The sequence below is a fragment of the Falco peregrinus genome, chromosome Z, assembly GCF_023634155.1.
Source record: "Falco peregrinus isolate bFalPer1 chromosome Z, bFalPer1.pri, whole genome shotgun sequence".
Taxonomy (NCBI): domain Eukaryota; kingdom Metazoa; phylum Chordata; class Aves; order Falconiformes; family Falconidae; genus Falco; species Falco peregrinus.
Window position 1 is genome coordinate 45,377,798 of NC_073739.1, and position 22,111 is coordinate 45,399,908.

At 38.3% G+C, this 22,111-nt stretch overlaps 1 protein-coding gene across 4 annotated transcripts in view; it reads left to right on the forward strand.

Annotated features, from left to right (window-relative positions):
• The window catches only part of SMC5 (structural maintenance of chromosomes 5), a 49,636-nt gene that overhangs the window by 17,133 nt on the left and 10,392 nt on the right, over window positions 1-22,111 (forward strand). For 3 of the 4 annotated variants that reach the window (XM_013301831.3, XM_013301837.3, XM_013301836.3), the window contains 11 exons: window positions 118-189; window positions 1,079-1,334; window positions 2,449-2,636; window positions 4,271-4,384; window positions 5,492-5,586; window positions 5,787-5,919; window positions 7,846-8,019; window positions 8,153-8,322; window positions 12,892-13,015; window positions 15,975-16,097; window positions 21,766-21,891. In XM_013301831.3, the coding sequence (XP_013157285.1) occupies window positions 118-189; window positions 1,079-1,334; window positions 2,449-2,636; window positions 4,271-4,384; window positions 5,492-5,586; window positions 5,787-5,919; window positions 7,846-8,019; window positions 8,153-8,322; window positions 12,892-13,015; window positions 15,975-16,097; window positions 21,766-21,891 (1,575 nt within the window). The remainder of the gene's footprint in view (window positions 1-117; window positions 190-1,078; window positions 1,335-2,448; window positions 2,637-4,270; window positions 4,385-5,491; window positions 5,587-5,786; window positions 5,920-7,845; window positions 8,020-8,152; window positions 8,323-12,891; window positions 13,016-15,974; window positions 16,098-21,765; window positions 21,892-22,111) is intronic. The other variant, XM_005240696.4, reaches the window with a different exon arrangement.

The window sequence follows — 22,111 nt, forward strand, 5'->3', positions numbered from 1 at the left end:
TCAGCAATGAAATATGGAATAAATGCTTACTTATGCATGTAAAGTGTTCTTTGAAATATGACTGCTTTTTATAAATTAACTGAATTTATGACTGTCTAAATATCTTCCTGTATGCAGGCTGGTGAAATCAAAGACATTTCTCAAAAATGTAAACAGAAGCAAGATGCATTGGAGATAAAAGATAAGCAAGTAAGACTGGATATTTGTGACTTATTTTGGTGTTTCTTTGCTAATGTATTAATTCAGTACTAGCTATAGCATATGCTGCTTTCAGGTGGAATGCTGCTTTTTCGATTCTGCAGTGATACACAGGTACAGGGCTTTTATGCCTGCTCTTCTGTTAGCAGAGAGGAAAATTTCTCTGAGCAGGCTGCAAGTGCTTCCACACTTCACTCCCTCCAATACACAATGAATCTCTAAAAGCTATTAGTCAAATGGGTATTACGAAGGGACAGGTGTATGCTACATAAAATCAGTTACCTTGATAGCAAACTTAGGAATGGACAGTATGTGTGTGTATATGTACTATATATCTTGAAAAGCTACAGCCTCTGTAGCACAGTAATGTGATCTCAGTGTTAAAAATGCCCTCAAATATTCTATGCAAGAGGCTAGGGTTGTTGCTTCTCTTAAGTGTATATATACATAATTTTTAATAAGAAAACAAAAAGATCTGTTGTAAAACAGTTGCAGAACTTAATATAATCACTTGGTTAAATGTATAAATTAAATATAAGGGTGCAGAGTCAATGTTGCACATTGTTTGTGCTATGGGTTTTATGCAATCTTAGACTAACTTTCAAACGTGTTGAAGATTTTAAGCTTCTGCTTTTGTAAAAATAAAGGAACTTTAAAAATTGTCTTGAAGGTTTGATTGTATTTTTACTTAAGTGTTCCTAAATATTAACAAAATCTTGTCAGTTCTTCAAATGTTGTAGGGTTATTGGAACTATAACAGAATCTAAGGATTTTAGTGTGTGGTTACATCAACATTTAGTACCAGTTGCACAGATACCCTACTTGTCATCGGTTTTGTATACCAAACTCCTTTAATGTTGGAAATAATCAAAATTCTTAGATTGAAGAAATTAATCAAGCATTGAGAATGAAAAAAGATGAGGAAATGGACAGACAAAGGAAAATACACAACACTCGCAAAATGATAGAGGACTGGAAGAATGAGCTCAATGCAATGGCAGTCTGTGAGAATCTTCAGCCACAAATTGATGCTGTTAATAATAAGTTGAAGGAATTGCAAGAAGAAAAGGCAAATATTGATAGTGATATCAGTGATCTAACAGCAGAGAAAATGAACCAAGAAAAAGAAAAGAAAAGTAAGTTATTTGAGGTTTTGTTTGTTGACTTCTAATTATTTTTTTCTTTGTCTGTCTGTGCACCATTGCTTGTTACAGTGCTGTAGTGAAATAATTTAAGGTGTTTACCTCAAGTCTCATAGTTGTATTACATGTATAGCAGTCCTCTTGTCTGTTACCAGTTTTATTAAAAGTAACAAACTACTTCCAAAATGAAAAGAACAGGAAGATTGAGAAGTAGCACTTGATCTTAAAACTAATCAAAAAATCAGTTTCTTCTGATCTCTGGGTAAGGAGACTGCTTTGCCAGTTTCATTTTTTTCATGTTATTAAATGATAGTATGTACTGTTAGCAGGATACAAAAAAAACCCCCAAACCTGAAGCAAAAAAGTTTGCTTTGAAGGTGTAGTGGTGGTGCTGTTTTTGTCCTTTTTAGATTAACTTGAGCTAATCTTAATTACTATAATTTCCTTTATACTAGCCTAGGATTTGCGATTACTTCTAAGAAACAAAATTCAAAAATTATAGCTTGGTGGGTAGTGAGTGTTATGTATATTCTTCAGTGAGTGTAATATGTTTGCACATACCTATGTCTTTGGCACTTAACTGTCATAGAATCCAAGAAGAAACTGAGGTAGAGAGAGACCAAATGCCCTAAGGAAGGAGGCACCATTACCTTGAGAAGCACAGGAAGTAACTGTTTTCTGTTTTTCCTGAATACCAAATGCTTTCGCACCCAGTCTGTTGTCACACATTTTGTTTGCAAGCATGCGCTAACACTTGGAGATTTTGTGTTGCTAGTCCCACTACCTCTTTCCTTTTGGGGCATTTTTGGTTTAAAATACAAAGGTATTGAAAGTTTTGAAGAGAGATACTTCTAGGACTAAAATCCTGTGGGTTTACTGTGATGCTGCATTTTGTTACCTGTGGGTAAGTTTTCATTTTATTTTAGATTTAAGCTTTAATAGTTGTTAAGGTTTCTTTCGAATAAGCAGCATCTTGATTGTGGGAAGAGAAACTCTTAATTCTTATCTCCTAACAACCTTGTTGCTAGAGTAACATAGTAAGTATTGGAAGATGCTAGTTATAATGTGTACTTGCTATGGACTCACTAAGAAATGCCTTAAATTACAGGAATAAACGATAACCTGGAACAACTCAATAATGTAATGAACATGAAGGAAGAGCATCTGAAAGGGAGATTCAAAGACACACACACTGCTCTTGTATGGCTAAGAAAGAACAAAGACAAGTTTAAAAAAAAAGTTTGTGAACCCATGATGCTTGAAGTAAGAAGACTGACTTGCATATCACTCCAACCAGTTAATATTTAGTTTATTTATGCCTTGCAAGACTTTGACTTTCAGACTTTCAAAACACATTGTTAAATGAGCTGCCAATTACGTGCAGGATACGTTAGCATGGTGAACTTTAATTTTAATTCTGTAGGCAATGTAGTAATACTTAACATTGAGTAAGATGAGGTGCTCCTCAAGGAGCAGTCCTTTATTAAGGTGTCCATTGTAGGTTTCCTCTAAGGTACATCCAGTTATTTAGACTTCAGTAGTTCTTATTTGCTGCTTAAAAGCAGTGGTAGTTACAATTGAATACCTCCTCTCAGAGCACAACCTGCTCAGCAACAGTTAATGTCACTGTGATTCCCAGGTGTTCTTGTGGTTTGCTTTGCACAGCCAGCTGCAGACACAAATACCTAAATTATCCATAGTTTTGTATTGTGTTTTGGTGTGACAGACACTGTACTAGCTAGGAATAACAGTGCTTAATTTTTGAAGAGGCTGTTGGTTTTCTAGTGCATTCCACCATTATCCCAGCCTCTTGTAATATGTGCTCCATGAAATGTGAAGAGGATTAAGAACTCCAGTCCATTCCTCCTCTTCAGAATTGCAAGCTTATTTTCATAGTATGTTGCTATAATTTAAGTTAGTTGAATGTTGAATACTTTTATACCAATTCTTAGGCTTCGTACACTGCTACAACTGTTTAAAATTACTTTTGTTTAGTATAAAATGCCAAGTATTTTTCATTTCTTCCTGAAGACCACACCAAGTTAACTTTACAAAGGCCCTGATAGAATGCCTTTGCTTTTACTTTGAGGCCTCATTGACCTCTGTAACATCCTTTAATGTCTGAATGTGTTTTCTTTGATATAATGTAAGCTAGTCTCATGTACCTCAAAATTCTAGCGGTCAAATTGGTAGTAAGCATACCCAGCATTTGGCTAACCAGAGGATGTGTAGTTCTGTGTAATTTTGCCTTTGTATGTCACATACAGTGACACAATGTCTTAATTACTAGTGAGAGTTACTGAAGAATTCTAATATTAACGTTTCATTCAGATAAGAGCTTCATCCATCTGAAACGTGGATTATATATTTTTTTATTAAGAATTCAAAGAACTTTCATTCAATCTGTGAATCTCTGTCTCTCTACAGCTTCACAATTCTGTATTTGGTAGTGTTCACTGTGTCCAAATCAAAGGGAACTGTATATGAATATTATGGAGTGTGGCATTTTCTGGTTTTGATTCTTCAGGTTAATTGTTTCTAAACAGTGAGGTATCTTTACAGGTACTGGAGCAGAGCCACTAGATGTGAGATGGTGTTGGCTGCAGTTGCAAGGTTAGGGTGGAGCAGAAGAGGGGGAGGTGGTGTGGTGGAGACACTGATAGCTCTGGGAATGCTGAGAAAGCGTATGGATGGCTAAAAACTGAACACAATGACCGATGAGTTACTGTAGGTTTCCTCCCAAGAGAACTGGTTGCAAAAAGACAGGGAATATGTCTTTAAAGATGTTTAAACATTGTCTTTATTGTCATTAAATGTAGGCATGGATATCACCTGACTGCTTAAAATATTTTGGGGGGGGGGGGTATGTGTGGTGAGGCAGTGCTAAGTCCAATGGTATTAAATCACTTTTATTACCTTTCTTTTATCAGATCAGTATGAAAGACAACAGACATGCTAAATATGTTGAAAATCACATTTCGTCCAGTGACATGAGTGCTTTTGTTTTTGAGAGTCAAGAAGATATGGAAGCGTTTCTTGTGGAGGCAAGTAGGCACCAGTTTTTAAAACTGATTTAATAGGGATGTAGGATCCCTCAACTTTGGAGTCTACCTAAGTCTGTATTTATTAAGTTTTGATTGGCAAGATCAGCACAACAGCTAATACAAAGTATTCAAAAGTTTTCTTCTGGAGTAAGGTATGTTGGTTTTTTTTTTTAAAGCCTAGACCAACTGGAGGGATGCAGGAATACTAGGAAAATGTTTCTTTTTAGAAATAACTTTTGTCTTCCTTGACAAGGCAGTAATCACTGAGGAGAAAATACTGCGTACAAGAAAATGACAAAAGCAGAAAGCTACAAACGTAGTACCAAGCTTTTCCAATGCTTCCTCACTAAAGAGGCAAGAGAGCATCTTTTGTGACAATACAATGGTCCAGGCATCAAATCAGGCTTACATTTTCTTAATACTGCTGTTCCCTGGAGCGAAAAGGAGATTGTTCCCTTTGAGAGCCAGACAGATGATGCAGGAGAGAAAAGCCACAGGATACAGCATTAACTATCATAATGCTTCCTGTCTACAGAATAGTGTGATTAATAACAAACTGTCCTGCAATTTTTAAGACCTATCTGCCCTTCACAGAAGCTAGTGGTTTTTATTTTTTTAATGTGTGAACAGTAGTGGTGATATTTAAGGTACTGGGGTATTGTCTTGCCTTCATGGTTGTGGAAACCAGTGCAAGGCTCTTTAACCAGGTAACTGGTCTTTCATTTGTATCCTCCATCTTTTCTGCCCTGCTAGGATCAGACTTCTCAGAGCCTCTGTAGCCAGTGGCCTACTGTTATCTGTGCAGAATGGCCATACAGCCTGAAAGAGGCGGTTTCCTTATTACATCAAGCTTACCTGTTTAGATTGAGCTCTTGGCTCTGGACTTTCTTGCTTTTGTTTTCTCTAATGCTTAGTATTTTCAGAGGGTCATTAACTGAGCTTGGCTTTTAGAGAACTTGGTCATGTCTGAGTGGACTTTTCCGGGTTTTCAGAGGTTGTCAGTTTAAAATAATTCTAGTTCTTTGAGTCAAGAATGAATACTTTATTTTCATGTAGTGAATTTTTCTGCTCTTTTTTACAAAATAAACTAATGCAATCTATACTTAGATGCGTGATCATCGGAAACTAAGAGTGAATGCTGTATGCGCGCCTCATGAATCATGTGCTGAAAGCTTACCTTCAAGACCTATTGAAGAATTGCAGTATGTATCAAATTATATCAGTGGGGAATGGTTTTAAATACAGTGTTCTAGTGGTGTTGCTATATATCAGAATTTTCTATGCAAATCAGATTTTCACCAGTTCAGTTCTAGGTTATCAGCTTCTTTCTGACCCATCAGTAACTTCAGCTTGCTTACCTGCCAAATTTTATTTCTAATGCATGCTTTTTTCTCCTCTTCAGCAAATACGGATTTTTCTCATATTTACGAGAGTTATTTGATGCTCCTCGTCCTGTAATGAGTTACCTTTGCTCCCAGTACCATGTTCATGATGTCCCTGTGGGAACAGAGAAGACCAGAAGGCTAACTGAAAGGGTGAGATGTCCTAAACAGTACAAACACACCTGTGGTCTGGAGTCCTATTTTGGAATTTTTTGGCAAGTTAATGTGAAGAAAGCGCAAAACTGCTTTAGCCTTTTATTTGGCCTTCAGAAGTGAGAACAGTTCATTGTACACAAACATATTGCAAGACATTTTAACAAATCCGCTCAATCTAATGCAGTACTCCCCAGGAAGTTAAATATATCTTTCATCTTCATACTGTTCCAAGTCAGTTATTCGAAGTTTTTTTATTATAGTAACTTTAAGTGCTTGAGATATTCTGGGCAAAATTTCAGTCAAAGCTAATAGTATGTGACAATGCTTACCTGTCATGTTAAAGGAAAAATTATAGAGGCTGGTTTGTTTTGGTGTTTTTCTTGGGTTTGGTTTTTTGTTTTTGTTTTTTTAATGCACTAAGGTGTTCAGTTTCTGGCAAATACAGTTGTATAGCTTCAGTCAGAATTTCTGTGATAAATAGCATAGAAACTTTTTAAATTCCTTGAAATAGGCTAAGAGCTCCCACTAGGACTAATCTCTCTGTCTTAGTCTTTCATGGGTTCTTGCAAGCTTATCATTGCTGGATTATAATGGGTAACACACATGACTATTTTCAGTTTAAGGCCTCGTTCACTTCTCTGTCTGTGCTGAACATCTGCTGTCTATCTTGTACAGAGAGTGAACTCTGAATTCGGAAGACTACTTTGGGCTCTCTGAGAACAGTAAGAGATGCTTTTTTGAGAAACTGAGGGAACATACTGTGCAAATACAGGACAGTTCTTGTTTTGTTGGGATAGCTGTTGCGCTCCCTCTTATCTTCTGTATTTCTGAGGCTCCAAGAATGAGGACAAGGAAGGGAGAAGTGGAGGGAGTCCTAGATGAAAAGCTCTTCTCTTAATTTTTTTTCTAAGCATTTTCATCTTTAAACTGCAGCTCTTCCACCACTTTGTGTTTATCACTTGATGAAGCAGATTACCTATAAAATAGGTCTTTAAGTCTTGTAAACCAGTCAGATTTATTCTGTAGATAGTACCTCCTTTACAGAGCTCAGTGGGCAACAAGTGAAAAATCACTGGTCTAGGGGCAAAGATGAGATACTATTCTGAATGTATTGCACATGGCATTTTCTCAGTTCAGTTATGTAAAGTTTTTTCTTTGGTTTTATTATTTTTGATTGAGAAATTCTTTGCAACATTTTGTTTCATGCATGCCAGAGAAAGCTTTAGTTTAAAAAGGGACCTATTTCATAGAGCTGAGCATGTAGAGAAAGGACTAGAACTGGAAATGTCGTCAACCAGTCTGAGCTGTAAAGCAAACAGTTTACAGTGTCTAGGAACCAAATCGACAGAATATAGCTGGTACCATCTAAATAAACTGGAAAAAATATTTAGTCAGGTTTATGTTATCCTATGCAGGCTTTTTGACATGAGTCATTAAAAAATAGTATTTTTATACTTTTTCCAATTCTCTCTCCTACAGATACATTTGCTTCAGTGAAATTCATGCATTACAGCTCACCTTATGGTTTCATCTATTAATTGACTTTTGCTTCTTTGGTACACAGTACATTTGCATGTTATTCATCTACAGCAAATACAGTCCTTGTTCATGATGCAGTACAAATAGACACTGGCAAAACCTGTTAATATCTGTAATACCAGAATAATCAGAACATGTTCAATTGTTTATGGTAACATGTTATGCTTGACAGTATCTTAACAGTTCTTTGCTGACCTGTGTGAATTAGAAGCATAATGATGAATTAAACTTAGCATCATCTTTTTGCAATGGCTTATTAACAAGTCAGTGTCTTGTGTAAGCTGAAGTTCTTTACCGTGGATTTTGGCTAGTTTATTCCTTGTTCTGAAAAGCATTGCCATATGTAATGCATTTGTCAGATTAATACTTCTGTGGTTTTTTTAGATCATACAAGAAACCAAACTTCGGCAAATGTACACAGCAGAAGAAAAATACGTGGTTAAAGTATCTGCTTATACAAACCTAACCCTCTCTACTAACACATCTCTGAAGGTGGCACAGTTTCTCAATAGCTCAGTGGATACAGAAGAAAGAAGGCAGCTGGAAAAGCAGCAACAGGTAGGAATTTATTTCTGTGCTGTATATGATGTGAACTACTACCCATTTTATCATGTAATGAGCATAGCCTGTTTGTGTGTGTTAGTATGGTATGTTTGTACTAAAAATGCTAGTGGTATGTGTTCTATTTCAGGATATCATTAACGCATCACAGGCACTGGATGTGCGTTTGACTGCATTGTCTGAGAGAAAAAAACATCTGGAATGCAGAGATAATCAGCTCAGACAACAGAAGAAAGAGCTTTTAGAGAGAGGAAGCAGGAGGAGACAGTTGGAATCAAAAATTGCTGTGAAGTATGATAGGTAGGAAACAAGCTATATTATCTATGAAACACGAACCATTTTAATAGCAAAGGTATTTTGGCTTCCTCTTACTGCAGTGTGCTTTCATCCTTACAAAGTAACCAGTAGTTGAGCATCAGATACAGGGGATACCCAAAGCAAGTGTTTTAAAAATGGAGTACAGTATTTGAGAAAGCATATAATAGAGTTAGTGTTTGAAATTCACTACAATTTTATTAGAGGAAACATTGTGAGATCATTGCACTTGTTTACTCAAATACTACCATAGTCCTGGCCTTGGTAGCACATATCTAGATAATACTCTGACATACATACATATGGTACTAAGTAAGTATGTCAAGGATCCAATTGGATCCTGATGGTCCTCAGTACTTGTCTTAATGTATTTTCTGGTATTGCGGGCTTCCTGCAGTTAGTTCTTATGTTACTGCTTTGTCATAAGGGAGAACCTGGGCATGGTTCAAGAGGCACTTCATTTAAGCTCACATTCCCAGAAAGCAGTGTAGACAAGATTGCCCCAGGCTTCACCTCTCCGCTCATGCAACAGTCCCAGCCAACATTGTACCCTCAAGTACTCTGATGTGTTCTTATACCACCGTAATACTTTTCTGAAAGTTACTGCTGGTGCTTATGTGCATGTCTCTTGTGTTATTTACGATGCATTAAACTGAAAAGAGGTTGTTGGGGGAAGGGGGGGTGATGAGGAAGGAAAGAAAAGTAGGTCTGCAGGGTAAGTTAGACCAGAATTAACTGTTGTATAGCCACAGGTGTCCAGGTTGCTGTGAAAAGCAGCAGCTTTCAAGAGTGTGGATGTGAGCTTAGCCTCAAAGCCAAGTTATTACTTTCAGGTTTCTTATTAGGGATACATGTATTGTCACAGTGTTTTACTAGAATACAGAATATGGCTTGAAGGCAGGAGGTGGACCTTTTAACTAAAGAAATACTGATTTAAATCCTTCCCTTTGAAAAAATAATTATGCTCTTCCAGTTTTAAATAGTGGTAAGAATCCTGATACAATTACAGAAGAAAATTTCTAACATTCTCATCTGTAATGTGGATGTCTTCTTGAAATATCTGTCTCTACACATAATCCTTGCAGTGAGTGTAACTATTTTCAAATATTCACATTTGTAATTGATAGGAGTATCTAGATAAAATTTTGAAAATAATGTAAAATTACTAGAATGACTTAGGTGGAAAGGGACTTCATGTAGTCTGTAGTCCAAGCTTTTTCTCAAAGCAAGGTCAACACTGAATTCAAACCAGGTTTTCAGGACAGTATCCCACTGCATCTTGAAAGTCTGTGGAGATTGCACAACCTGTTTGGTCATCCTGTTCCACTACTTGACTATCCTTATGAGGAAGAAGAATCTTTCTTGTTTAAGCTTGCCCACTGTCTGTCATCCTTCCATGGTGCGCCTCTTACAGGAGCCTGGTTCCATCCTGTCAGTGGCTTCCTCATGGGAAGGATAGCGGGAGCATTGCTCTTAGGTGCCCCGAAGCTCTGTCTAGTCTAGAGTGAACAAGCTGAGCACCCTCATGCTGTCCTTGCAGGACCTGTGCTGTAGCCCCTGACTATCTTGCTTGCTTTTCTAGTTTGAGGTTTGGGGCAGGGGGCAAAACTGAGTGCAATGCTGAACAGAGGGAAAAACCACTGTACTCCTGCCTGTGCTCCCATTCATACAGCCAAGGGTGCTGGGAGACCTTATTGCTGCCAGGGTGCACTGCTGATTTATGCTTGTTGTCCATCAATATCACAAGTACTTCCCAGCAGAGCTTCTCTGCAACCAGTCTGTCCCAAGCCGGTATTGCTTCCAGACCCACTTTCTTCCCAGAGGCAAGACTCAGACCCTTTGTCCTTGCAGAATGTCACGTACCTTCCATGACCCATTCCTGCAGTCTCAACAGAGCCCTGCAAACGGCAGGCCCCTGGCTGCACCCATGTTAGTCTTTCGAAAATTTAATGGGATTGCCCCCTGTCGGCTCCTCCGTGTCACTGCAGGCATGTTAAACGGCAGGTCCACGTGGATCATCCCGTGGTAGTTACCCTGCTTAATACTGCCCTGGAGGCAGTATACAACAGACTAACCGTGACCCTCTGAGCCTGACCATCCTTTTTTTTTTCTTTTTTACCCTGTCTGGTCTTCCCTCCATCCAGACTGTTGTCTTCCAGTTTGAGTACAGCAATATTGTGGGAGACACCAGTGAAAAAGTTAAGGGAGTGGGGTCTGGGGACAGCAGCCTGAAGGGAAGGTGCAGCTGATACAGCTCACAGGTACAACCAGGAGTGAGGCTGAACCAGTCTACCCAGTAGACATGTTCACACAGAGCACATCTGAACAGCATGTATGTACATATTTTCACAGACAGCCACACAGCACAGATGGACACCCAGAGCAGCTGGGCAAACACAGCACCAGTGACCTCATCATATTCCTACACTGTCTGAGCAGGATGGGTCTCCCCTAGTGAGATTCCTACACATACATATGGGCAAAGTGGATCCTATCAGCAGCTGGGTCAAGACACTGAGTCTGCACAGTAGCTGCTCCAGGACCTCTGTCTCCTCAGTTGCTGGTACCTGGACATGCAACTCCCAAGGCTGCAGCCTTGCTCTTGTTGCCTGTACATACTGCCTCACTCACTGATGTGCACATACATGCAGAACTGGCTGGGACTCCCTCATTTCCTGGTACCCAACTCAGTGGTCTTGTCCTCAGAGACACACGGGCATAGAAGTAGGCAGAGGTAGCCATAACTCCCCTGGTTCCCCCCCAGTAACCAGTACCCCTGTCACCTTAATGTTAAATACATAACATGCCAGCAGATCTTGCCCCTGCAGACAGCAGACTTCATGGTCTCTAGCAACCAGGCTGGACTCTGCTGTTTCCTCCAATAGCCATCTCTTCCCATGGTCTTATCTGTTGTTACCCACATACCCCCTTAGCTCCCAGGCCACTTGACCTACTTGCCAGCTAGTCTGGCTTGGTCTTTGCTAGGGATCAAATACTCATTTGCACACCTGTATTTGTACCAGGTGTTGGCCCCATGGACACATGGGCCTCTGACCTGTGGTCCCAATCTGGTGGCTATCACTTAAGTTTACTCTGGTCTTTTACCACAGACACAGGCCCTCTTCTCAGACTTTTGAGCTGACTTTTGATCTGACTTTAGCTGCTTGTACTTCAGACTTCTGTATATGCACATGAGCGGTGAATTGAGAGTCCTCCACCCAGGAAAAGAGTGAAAAATCAAACTGGGCATGGCTGGACAAGCATATCAACCAGCAAACTATTTACATGTAACTGTCCCTTTTATCCCCATATCTTTCTGTTTTCCCATACTTGTTCCTCTCTAAGCCACCTAGATCCCTCCCTTTCGCTGCATTTGGTTTCTCCCCGAATATCTAATAGTAACTCCTGCACAGTTGTAAAATGCTTTTCTACTGCACCCCATAATGTCTCCTCTAACCCCAGGACGTTTCAGCTCCCTCAGTCCAGAGTGTGCTGTGGTGTTGACTTAACTTGTTGGGTTTCACACATGGATACTAGCATGTACTGTACTGAGGACTGTACTAGGACAGGGTGTCATTTCCTCAGAGTCCTTCACTAGGGTTCTTGCTGTCTGCAGTGCCCCTGTATTCCTTGGGGTTTGTGGAGATGAGCATTTCATGGGTTGATGGCTCCTGTGATGGGCCTGGGTAGTCATGGGAGGGTGGTATTTGTTCTTCTCCAATCTACTGTTTTCTCTCCTTTTTGGGTGTGTAGGTGAGCTTTTATTAGATAACCTAACAGAAAGCCTTGCTAAAATTGAGGTAAATGGCAACCACTTGATCTCCTGTCATGTAGTTGTTTTACAATTGGGTTCATCAAGTATGATGTACCCTTGGTAAATGCTTGCTCGTTCTTCCTGATCACCTTCTCCTTTGTGGCCCTAGAATTGTTTTTCAAGGGGACTGGCTGCAAAGCTTTCCCGGGGATCAAAGAATGATTAGTTTCTTGGATCATCCTTTTGGACTGTTTAGTTGTTTTTGAAGATCTGCAGATGCTTTGCAGCTCACTAAACATCATGATTATTTCATACAAAGTTTTTCATAGCTACATGTTTTTGAGAGTTCAAACAAGTGAAAATTCTCGTTTTCTGCAAGAAGGTGAGGACACACATTTTTTTGTTAGTATGCATAACAAGAATTAAGCAAGCCTCCTGAATTCTCCTATGTTGTATTGTTGCAAGGAACCAGCAGCAGAAGGAAAACCTAAGAAATGTCATCCTTACACTGATACTATATTTTTTTTTTTTAATCTGAATTTGAAATTTATGCAAGTGAAGGAGCATGGTTGCTGAGTGATGCCCTTAGCCAAATCAGGGTTTCTTTCATTATGGATGATTCTGTCTTTTGAATTTCTTAGGTTTAAAGTGCATAAATTGGAAATGCCTCTGATGCATTTGTATTATTTACATATGCAAATTCCTATTCTTGCCAGCTGTTTGTTCATTACCAAGATTAAGAATATTTTTGTGCAATTTATTTTTAATCAGGATTAATCAAATCTTGATTCCTCCCATAGTTTAAGACAGCTGGAACAAGACGCTATCAACCTAGAGAAGGAATTTCAACAAGCAAATGTAAAGATCAAAGAAATAAATATCCAAAAAGTAAGACTTGTTACTGAATTAATGCATCTCATAAAGGTATGTATTTTTAACTTTGTTTGTGTTCCACTGTTGTGCAAAGCCCAATTCTTGTAACTTAAGTAGGAGTTACGTGACATTTGGATGTGTTACTGTAAATGTTTACAAGCTAACCTGTTTCAAGATAAACATCTTTTGAAGCTTTTATGAAATTGAACTTGTTTATCTGTCATTGATATGATTTGTAGATTATTTGCTTGTGTTGATTTAGGCTCTCAGTGACTGAAGTCTTACAATCCATAGTCTGATGCAGTAAATACAGGCATGAACTAGGAATTAACTGTGTAACTATTTCAGCCTGTACATTTTTGGAATACTGCGTAATTCTGTGAATTGTTCCTTCCACCCTAGTTCATAATCTCCCTGTTTTGATTTTTGTTGAAAAAAAGAGTAGTCATTAGTCATGTGAAAAATTGACCTGAAACTGTAAAGATTCAGGATTGTGGAAGAGGGCTAGGATAGGAAGAGCACTTAAGTCGCAGGCTCCAACGTCATGAGGTTTTCTTTAACTCAAAAAAGAAAACAGTCTGGAGTTCATTGCTGCTTTACCTTAGCCTGTAAGCCCTAATAATGGGAGCTGCCACAAGGTGAGTTTTCTTAGAGTGTTTTGTCATAACTAAGGAACAAGAAACAGTTATTTTTAGTTCCAAAGGAATCTGCTTGTGCTTCTACGCTCAGCAAGAAATAGTGCCATTCCTGCAAGCATTTCAATCGTGTATGTTACTCTTTTGCCATACCTTACTAACGTTGAAATATGTTCTTGCTTACACGCCTAGGGAGTTGAGTATTACCTCTGAAGTGAGGCTGATTTGATTACACTTCAGTTGCTGGTATTTATGTAATAAAGAAAATATTATAAATGGGTGAGCTGTTTCTGCTTGTTGATAGGCATGGATTGCAACAATTGAACTGTTTCAGAGATCACCTTTGGGTCAGCTAGCCAAAGCAAATTTGAAAATGCCAAAGAATGGCAAGAAGACCTGAATGAACATCTGCCATGTTAAAAAGGTCTGCTTAGACTGCAGATTACTTCACAGAACTTGCACAGATAGTAACAGTACTGAAAAGTAACGCTTCTCTAAATTTGTGCAAATGCTGTGTATTTAAAACAGGAATTTCTAGAATATGCTTTTGATTTTTTTGTATTTGATGCCCATTTCCCAGTACATAAACTGTCCAAGTGCTGTAAAGTGCAGCCAGAGTTGTTCACTGACTGCTGAATGACCTGCCTGAAGGACTGTCTTAATCTCTTTCTCACCCAGTGGATTGACGCATACTGTGTATTCCTTAGTATACCGGCGTGTATGGAAGGATGGATGGTATTTCCCTGAAATAGTTACTGATTACAAAAGGGATTTATTTTGGTTGTGGATCAGCTTAATTTTCACACTTTGTGTGCTGTAGGAAATACTTGTTACTATATACTGAAGAGAAGAAAATGGCCTGATGAAAGAAAGGTGTTTCATCAAAATTGTTGAAATCCATAGACATCTCTCTAGTCATCTCCAAACCAATCTTTATGAATGTTTCTAAGTTTAAGGGAGTCTTTGTACTTTCTTCAAGGGGCTTTGTATGTACACTAGCTGTAGGCTATTAAAATGATAACTTAAAGTAGTTTTATGTTCATACGTATGCACTTCTGCCACAAGGAAATTTAAAACATGTATGGGATTTTCGTGTGCTTGCATGGTGGCAACATGATCTATTTTTCTAAGAGTTCTGGGGCTTGTGTGGAACAGCCAGCTGGAGTGACAGGCTGCATGTATATTTACACAAGTACACAAGGCAGACTGTACCTGACACATACCTATAATACATCAATACTTCACAGCCAGTTGACAGAAACGGCATTGTTCTACTGTTTCAGATTCTGGCAGTGCTTTTGCAGGTAGTTCTCTTTGTGCTCTTGTCTTTGAATAATCTTAACTCTTTCCATTGTTCATCTCCTTTTGTTACAACTTCTCTTTTTTCAGTTTACTTCTCTGATAATTGTTTTTAAACTGTTTTAAGTGGATTGGAAATGAATAAACTTATTCCTATGTCCAAGTTCACACTGTAGAAACCTTGTGTTGAAATGACAAATAGTAAAGATCTCAGACCTTGACTGACTATTGTGGTCAGAAGCTAACACTCTCAAAACTCCATCCTGCAGGTTCTCTAGGTCTACAGTTGGAACCTTGTCCTCCCTTTCATTAGGAGAGGATTCCTTTTGTAATTTTATGCTGATCATTTAAAAAAAAAAATAAAATGGTAAACTGGTGTTCTCAATGCCCCATAAATCAAGATTTGAAGCTACCCTTCACACAGTCAAGAATATATTACTGGTTTTGAAACCTCTGGACCATTCCTGAGCTGACTCATTTAACGAAGCAAACATTTTAATTTCAAATTTAGCAAACCACATTCTGGAGATCACTAAAGCCTCTTACAAAACTTCCAAAATAGAGCCTCCTTCTGTTGGCATATGCTGCTCCAGTTAAGACACAAGACACTGAAGTCACTCTATATCTGGTCAGTCCTTTTGCATTGTCAGGGAGAGAGCATATCTGATGTGTTTATTTTCTAACCTTTTCCTACTGTGTCACACACAGATCCAAATCTGTTGGATTCTGTCTCTGAGAAACAATTGAGATGGCTTTGTCTTTTCTCACATTTCACATGTGAGTATATGGCATAGGGAAAGAGAATGTGCTTTTTTGGTGCAAAATAGTTTTGTTGCAAGTGGTATGTATACACTTACAAGTTAAAAGTACATGAGGACTATGTATCTTGAAGAGCCTGGGTCACCAGTAAGTCACCTCTTTTTCATGGAATTACAGCAGCGTTGAAGAGCTGAACACAGTGTGAAATCATATGCAATGACTAAGAAAAATTGATAGTTCCTAAAGCCTGTTAGTGATTATATTAGTTCTGAGTCTCTTGTGGAAAAAAAAATTACATTTTCTGTTTTTCTATGTAGAATTGCATATCACTGAACATCCTCAAAGTAGATTTGGCTCTTCAGAGCGCTACAGTGGCTGCTGAGAAGAACAGACTGGAATTGGAGTATAAAGCAGCAAGTGTACAGCTAAAAGCTGCAGAGGTAAATATTTCTATGAATACTGGGATATCTACTATGAAAACATTTTCTGTGGAAGACTTTATGGTGTAGAAAAGGATGCTTCTTTGTATTTGTTTAGAAATGGGTATTAGTATGGCTAAATGTCTAGCCTTGATTTCATAGTTGTGACTTCAGCCTCTTCATTTAAAGCTGAATAGGAGCTTTGTCTTCCTCAATTAAGGCAGCTAAGCTTCTATGACAATGTACTAAACAGTCATCATGTCCTGGATCTCTTTATTATAACGCATAGTTTGTGTAAAAAGGCTTGCTGTTGTTTGGAAGTATTTTTTCTTCTGACTGTTGTAGGCAAGTATCCCCAACCCACATGGAGATGCAAGCACAGGATGAACCAAAAAATATTGTATCAGAGTAGAGCAGAGCTGGCTTACCTTTCTTTCATAGCTTATTTTCTCGTACTGTCATTAAATGCCTTTTTGGAGGACAGAAAGGAGGATAAATGATCCTTCTATTGATGGTATTAGGAAGCTACACTGTGTTCAGGTAAAAAGACAGACAGAGGAATTAGTTTCACAAATACTCTTTTCTAAAAGCAGAGGATGCTGTAACCTCTCATGGGTTGGTGCATAGAGGTCAATTTTTATATTTGTGCAGTAGTACAGTCTTTCTATGTACTGTGGAAAAGAACTGTCAAAGTACAGGATGGTAAGCTTTTTTCCAAATCTTGCAATCGAAGTACAGGATGGTAAGCTTTTTTCCAAATCTTGCAATCGAAGTACAGGATGGTAAGCTTTTTTCCTTGTCTTGCAAGAGTCAGATTAACTATAACCTACTGCTAATTCAATTTGATCCACAAAAAAACCCAAATGGAAACCAGTTCAAAGGGTAGGTGATAGATAGATACACACTTCCAAAAGAATGACTTTGGCATCTATTTAGAAAACCATTTAAGGTTATAGGTATCATCACTTACAGGAAAATTAGGAAGAGGAGAACCTCATAAGAGAAGCAAAAAGTATCTTAAGACAGAGACAAGTCAAGCATGATACTTGGAAAATCACTGTTGCATCAGTTCTCTCATGTGATGCAGCTGTTGTTTAGACTTTATAAAAATCCAGTGCAAGTAGCTTCATTGTTGGAGCTCAGTAAGGAGTAAGAATGTTATTACAAAGCCATGAGCCTCATGGGAGTAGTATGTATCATCACTGGGAAGTTTATTTAATGTCTTTAGTTCTGTCTGTCCCCATCTTGTTCATCATTTGTAGCATAGCTTGGACTGGTGCATAGGTAGATGACTGGTCAGATCAGTAGACAGGACTTACAAGGTAAATGTGATAATTCTCGGTTAAACAAAAATTGGCTCCTTCGCTAGTGAAGAGGTGCCTGAGTCAGCTCTGGTCCCATTAGGCGTCATTACTGGGTTGTATTCAACCACGTAAGTAGAGGAAATCATATCAGATCTTGTATTTTGGATGGTGGTTCTAGAAACATTAAAACAGGGCAGGGGGGGAAAGAAATCACTAATTCCAGTGATGAGAATTTTGAGAAGTTTGACTGCTCTGGAGGAAAACTCTTCTGAGTATTCAAGTGTAGCTTAAGTTTTCACATACAGCGAAGTCTAAAGCCGTGCTTTCTGTATACTGCATGCTGAATTACGTCTTTAGCCCCTTTTTATCAAAGTTCTGTTTCCTGTGTTGCCCTGTGAATGATGTGTGTTGTACACTGTGGCTTATTTCTTACCTTCTGCCTAAAGAGATGTACTTTCATGGGGAAAACTCAGTATTGGCTTCATCTCAAATTAAGTGTTATTTGAAATAGTATGTTTAAATTGGCCTTTCCCTCCAACTTCTTAGTGGCTTTGGCTGTGATAATTTTTTTTCTACAGCAGTACTGTGTTATGGTAGTCTTGCTCCAAAGCTGCCCATGAGGATGCCATCACAACACTTTGAGGAAGTGCTGTCTTGCAGACAGGTGCTCCATAAAATGAATAAACCTGCAAAAAGGAGGAAGCCAAACAAGTAGAAATAAGTATGTCGTACAAAAGCTGTGTAGTGAACTAAATCAGAGCCTCAGCGTTACAGCTATAGGACCATTAATTCTCTAATCATCAGACATTTCTGTAGGTCATGTGCTGGTTGTCATGCATTCATTGAAATTGGATTGGTGGGCCACAGGAGCCACAAAACTATGTTAATACTTAGTACTTACTCATGGTGTTTGTCTGCCAGGCAATCCTGAGTTTTTATAATACCTGGTATCTGATTAAGATCAGAAGCAAACACAAATTCCGCTGAGTACATCTAAGAGAAGACCACATGTTCCTTTTGTGAGGTATTGGCACTGGGTTACTGTGGAGAGAGCCGCATGTTTGTTGCTTTATGATGTGGTTTATTGAACTACTTAGGTAGAAAGACAAAAAAAGTAACATGTTTTTGAATAAGTTGTTAGCAACAACAGATTTCAGGTTGTATTTTGTCATTGCAGTTCAAGTAGGAACCTTAGCATTATTTTAACAACTCCTTGTATTTAATTTATTTGATGAGCCTAAGAAGCAAATCTGTTTGTGACCCATACTGAACATTAGGGAGGATCATTAGCCCCATCTGGTCATTGGATAACTGGCACAGTTGCCTGCATGTTTATGATGGTTGTTTGAAAGAGTCTAATTGTCTTGCTTTGATAGCTTGCTAGTTTTCAGGTTCATATTTTTCTATATACAAATTTCCAAGCTTCAAATAATTAAATCATGTCACCTAGCATGCAAATACAAATTTGTAAGAAAACATTGGCTACTGGTAACTATATTTTCTTTAAACAGCTGCTTCTTCACAACTTCCGCAAAATCAGTTGCAGTACTGATGAGCACAACAGAAAACAAATTGTTTGTGCATACAGAATATAATTGATTTCTGCTCTTTGGTAGATGCCTTTCAGGACGCTGTAATCACAGCCCTGCACAAGTACAGAACTTTCCTTAAGAATCCCAGATAAAGCTCTTTCTGCGTTGGTTCTTAGGCTGTTGGCTGAAACAAATGATAAAGTTCTGTTTGGGCTATGATTTTTCATGGTGGCATCTCTGTACAAGACTAATTCTTTCTAGTTAAGAGTTACTTTTCTATCTAGATGGTTTTATTGGGTCATCTTCAGGAAATCAAGAGGAACCTTGACATTGCCATGTACTTTTGATTGTCTGGGAGGGAGAAGGAATCAAAACTTTTGTATTTTTATCTATTTATATTTGTCTACTTTTATCTAGCATGTGGCCATGATAATCAACTGGCAAAGCTGAATGAAAACTGGCATTACCTTTTTTAACTGTCAGTACATTTACTTTAATACATGCTTCGTAACCACATCAAATATCTCTTGCTTCCCAGTCTTCCTGTTGAATGCTGAGGTTTTCCTCTGTCCAAACATGTATTTTCCATTTCACACCCTGAAGAATTTCACTTGCCTTAGTCTCGAGTCAGGCATATTCAATGTTGAATCTATTTCAGTGCTTAGAGACCAACTCAAAATCTGGTTTCAAGCAGCTCTGCAGAGTTTTAAGTGGGAGTTTTACGTACATTTGAGAGATGGGATTCCCCACTTAAGATGATTCAGAATTGACCTTGGCTCTGGAAATGGTCAAACACATGGGTATAAAATTGATGTTTCTTGTATAAAAAGTATGGGTGTGTTGCCTTTCCCTGGATCCTTTGCCTTTGGTATCATGAGGTCAAACACATCTCGGATGAAGCCAGTTGGCTTTTAGAGTTCTGGGATCCAAACTACAGCCCAGTTTTAACTTCTTAAATTTCCCTGAAAAAATTTTTTTATTTAATCTATTACAGGGCATATGCAGATATGTAATGGAATGTAAGTGTTGTGGTGTACGGTTTTATTTGTGCTGATTCAGAATGTAGAAGTTCTTGGCTGTAACCAAAAGGAAGGGCCACCCTCCACTTACTGCTGTTTTATCTGTATAGCTCTGATGCCAGTGTTTCTTGCCCACCACGTGACATTTCTGTCCTCCACAATTCACTTTATGAAGTGGAGGAGGGGAAATCTAAAAAAGGCCTTTCTTTTTTTTTTAACCTTACCTTCATGAAAATGTTAACACAGTGCAGAAAAATATGTTTACGGTATGTTTGTGAAGATTGTGAAATGCTTACTCTAATGCAAAATCTATTTCCTAATGCTTGGTGGAGGGAAGGAAGAACAGGGGGTTTGAGTTGATATATGCTGTGGAGAACAGCAGCCCTAATTCTTGAGTGAGTGTAGGAACCGCAGATGGTCAATCATGATCGTATCTGTTACTAAATACACAGAAGCAGTAGTAAAGATTGATTAAATTGCCAGAAGCTAATGTGATTTGCCATCAGTGCCTGTGTCCTGTCTTTTAAAAATGAGGAATAAATATTTATCTCGCTGTATAGTCTCCAAAGAACACTTTGAGATTTTTTTGCCACTGGAGGGCTCCCATATTTAACTGAAGTACACGACAATAAAAGTTGGGAAATAAAGCTCTCCCAAGTCTACGAACAGAACTGAACTTTCCAAACTGTCAGAAATAAGTTTTGAAGCAAAATACTGTGCATATGAACTTTGAGTTAGGATTTTGTGCCTCTGAAAAAAGTGAAACCAGTATATATTCCTGTAGTTAAAAAGACAGATTGCGTGTGTAATCACTGAGTAAACGTATAGTAAAATAGCTTGGATTAAAAGTTCCAGTATCTTGAGATGTACTCCTTTTCACTTTTAAGTGGTTGGCAGCTCCCAGCCATCTGCAGTTGGGTTTTCACCTGAGCTGGGAGACAGCATCAAACAGTTACTCCCAAGCACTGCCAGCTCAGCATTTGGAGGCAGTTGGCCTGTGGTAGGGACCATATTGAGATTTCTGGGGGCAGAGGGGAAGAGATGCTTAAGGCTTTCCAAATTTATTGCCTGAATACTACTTATTTGAGGTAATCTTTAGCTTAGTGTTTTATGACGTTGTCATATTTTGTGTGTCATATTTTAACTACTGTTGTAGTAACATAGCATTGTAAAAGTGATAGGGCTGGGTTGGCCACTTTACCTGTAGTATAAATTCCAAGAGTTTAGCCTTGATATCACTGTTCAAAACCAGAAACTGTATCTGCTTTTCACTTTTCAGCACTAGTTTAAAAGTTATGTGTGTTTCTGTTCTGTTCTTTGCTGACTGTGTTAATGAGGTAGGATATGAAACAGAAAAAGATGTACTTCTGATTGTATAATGATGTTTACTCTGTAAAATTTCAGCTAAAATGCCATTCAGTATACATCATGTCCACCATGTTATCCCAAGCAGATAAATGCAGCTAAATGGGAGCTAATAAAAAATAAGGCTTAAAGTAGTTGTGTTTTGGCTTATAGGGAATTTCCTGTAAAACAGTCTTTATTTTGAGATATATATTGAATCTACGTGAGCGTGTCTGGTTGAGAGAAAATAAATTTAGCTATATTACAAGAGCATGTTTTTGATCAGTTTACCTTGGCATCTGTTGACTTTGAGAAGAGAGGCAGAATGAGTTCTGTATGCTGAAACAAAGATTTTTCAGTCTTTAACCAGTCTAATTTCACCTACATTCTCTGATCCAAATGTTGTTTGTTGTCAGTGTGCTAGTGTCACCTCTGGAGGTTTATAATAAAGTAAAAGAAAAAGAACGTATTTTCTTATCTTTTCTAACAGCAACGGTTTAATGAACTGGATGATAGGAAGCGAATTCTTACAAAGAACTGCAAGGAGTTGCTGAAAAAAGCTGAGTACATCTGCAAACTGACTCCAGATCAACATCTTCCAAAGGAATTTCAAACTGTACGTACAAAACCAAATCTCTACATATGTCTTAAATTTTGGGTAGTGTATACCATTCTAACTTCTCCAGCAAAGAATGTTATGTAATCTATGTATGTGTGTGTGTGTATATATATATATGTATATATGTAGAAGGCTACCAGTAAAGGATCATGTGTACTTCTTAGTTTTGACTCCTACATTGTCATCCTTCGAAGTACCTTTAAATAGTGATGGACCA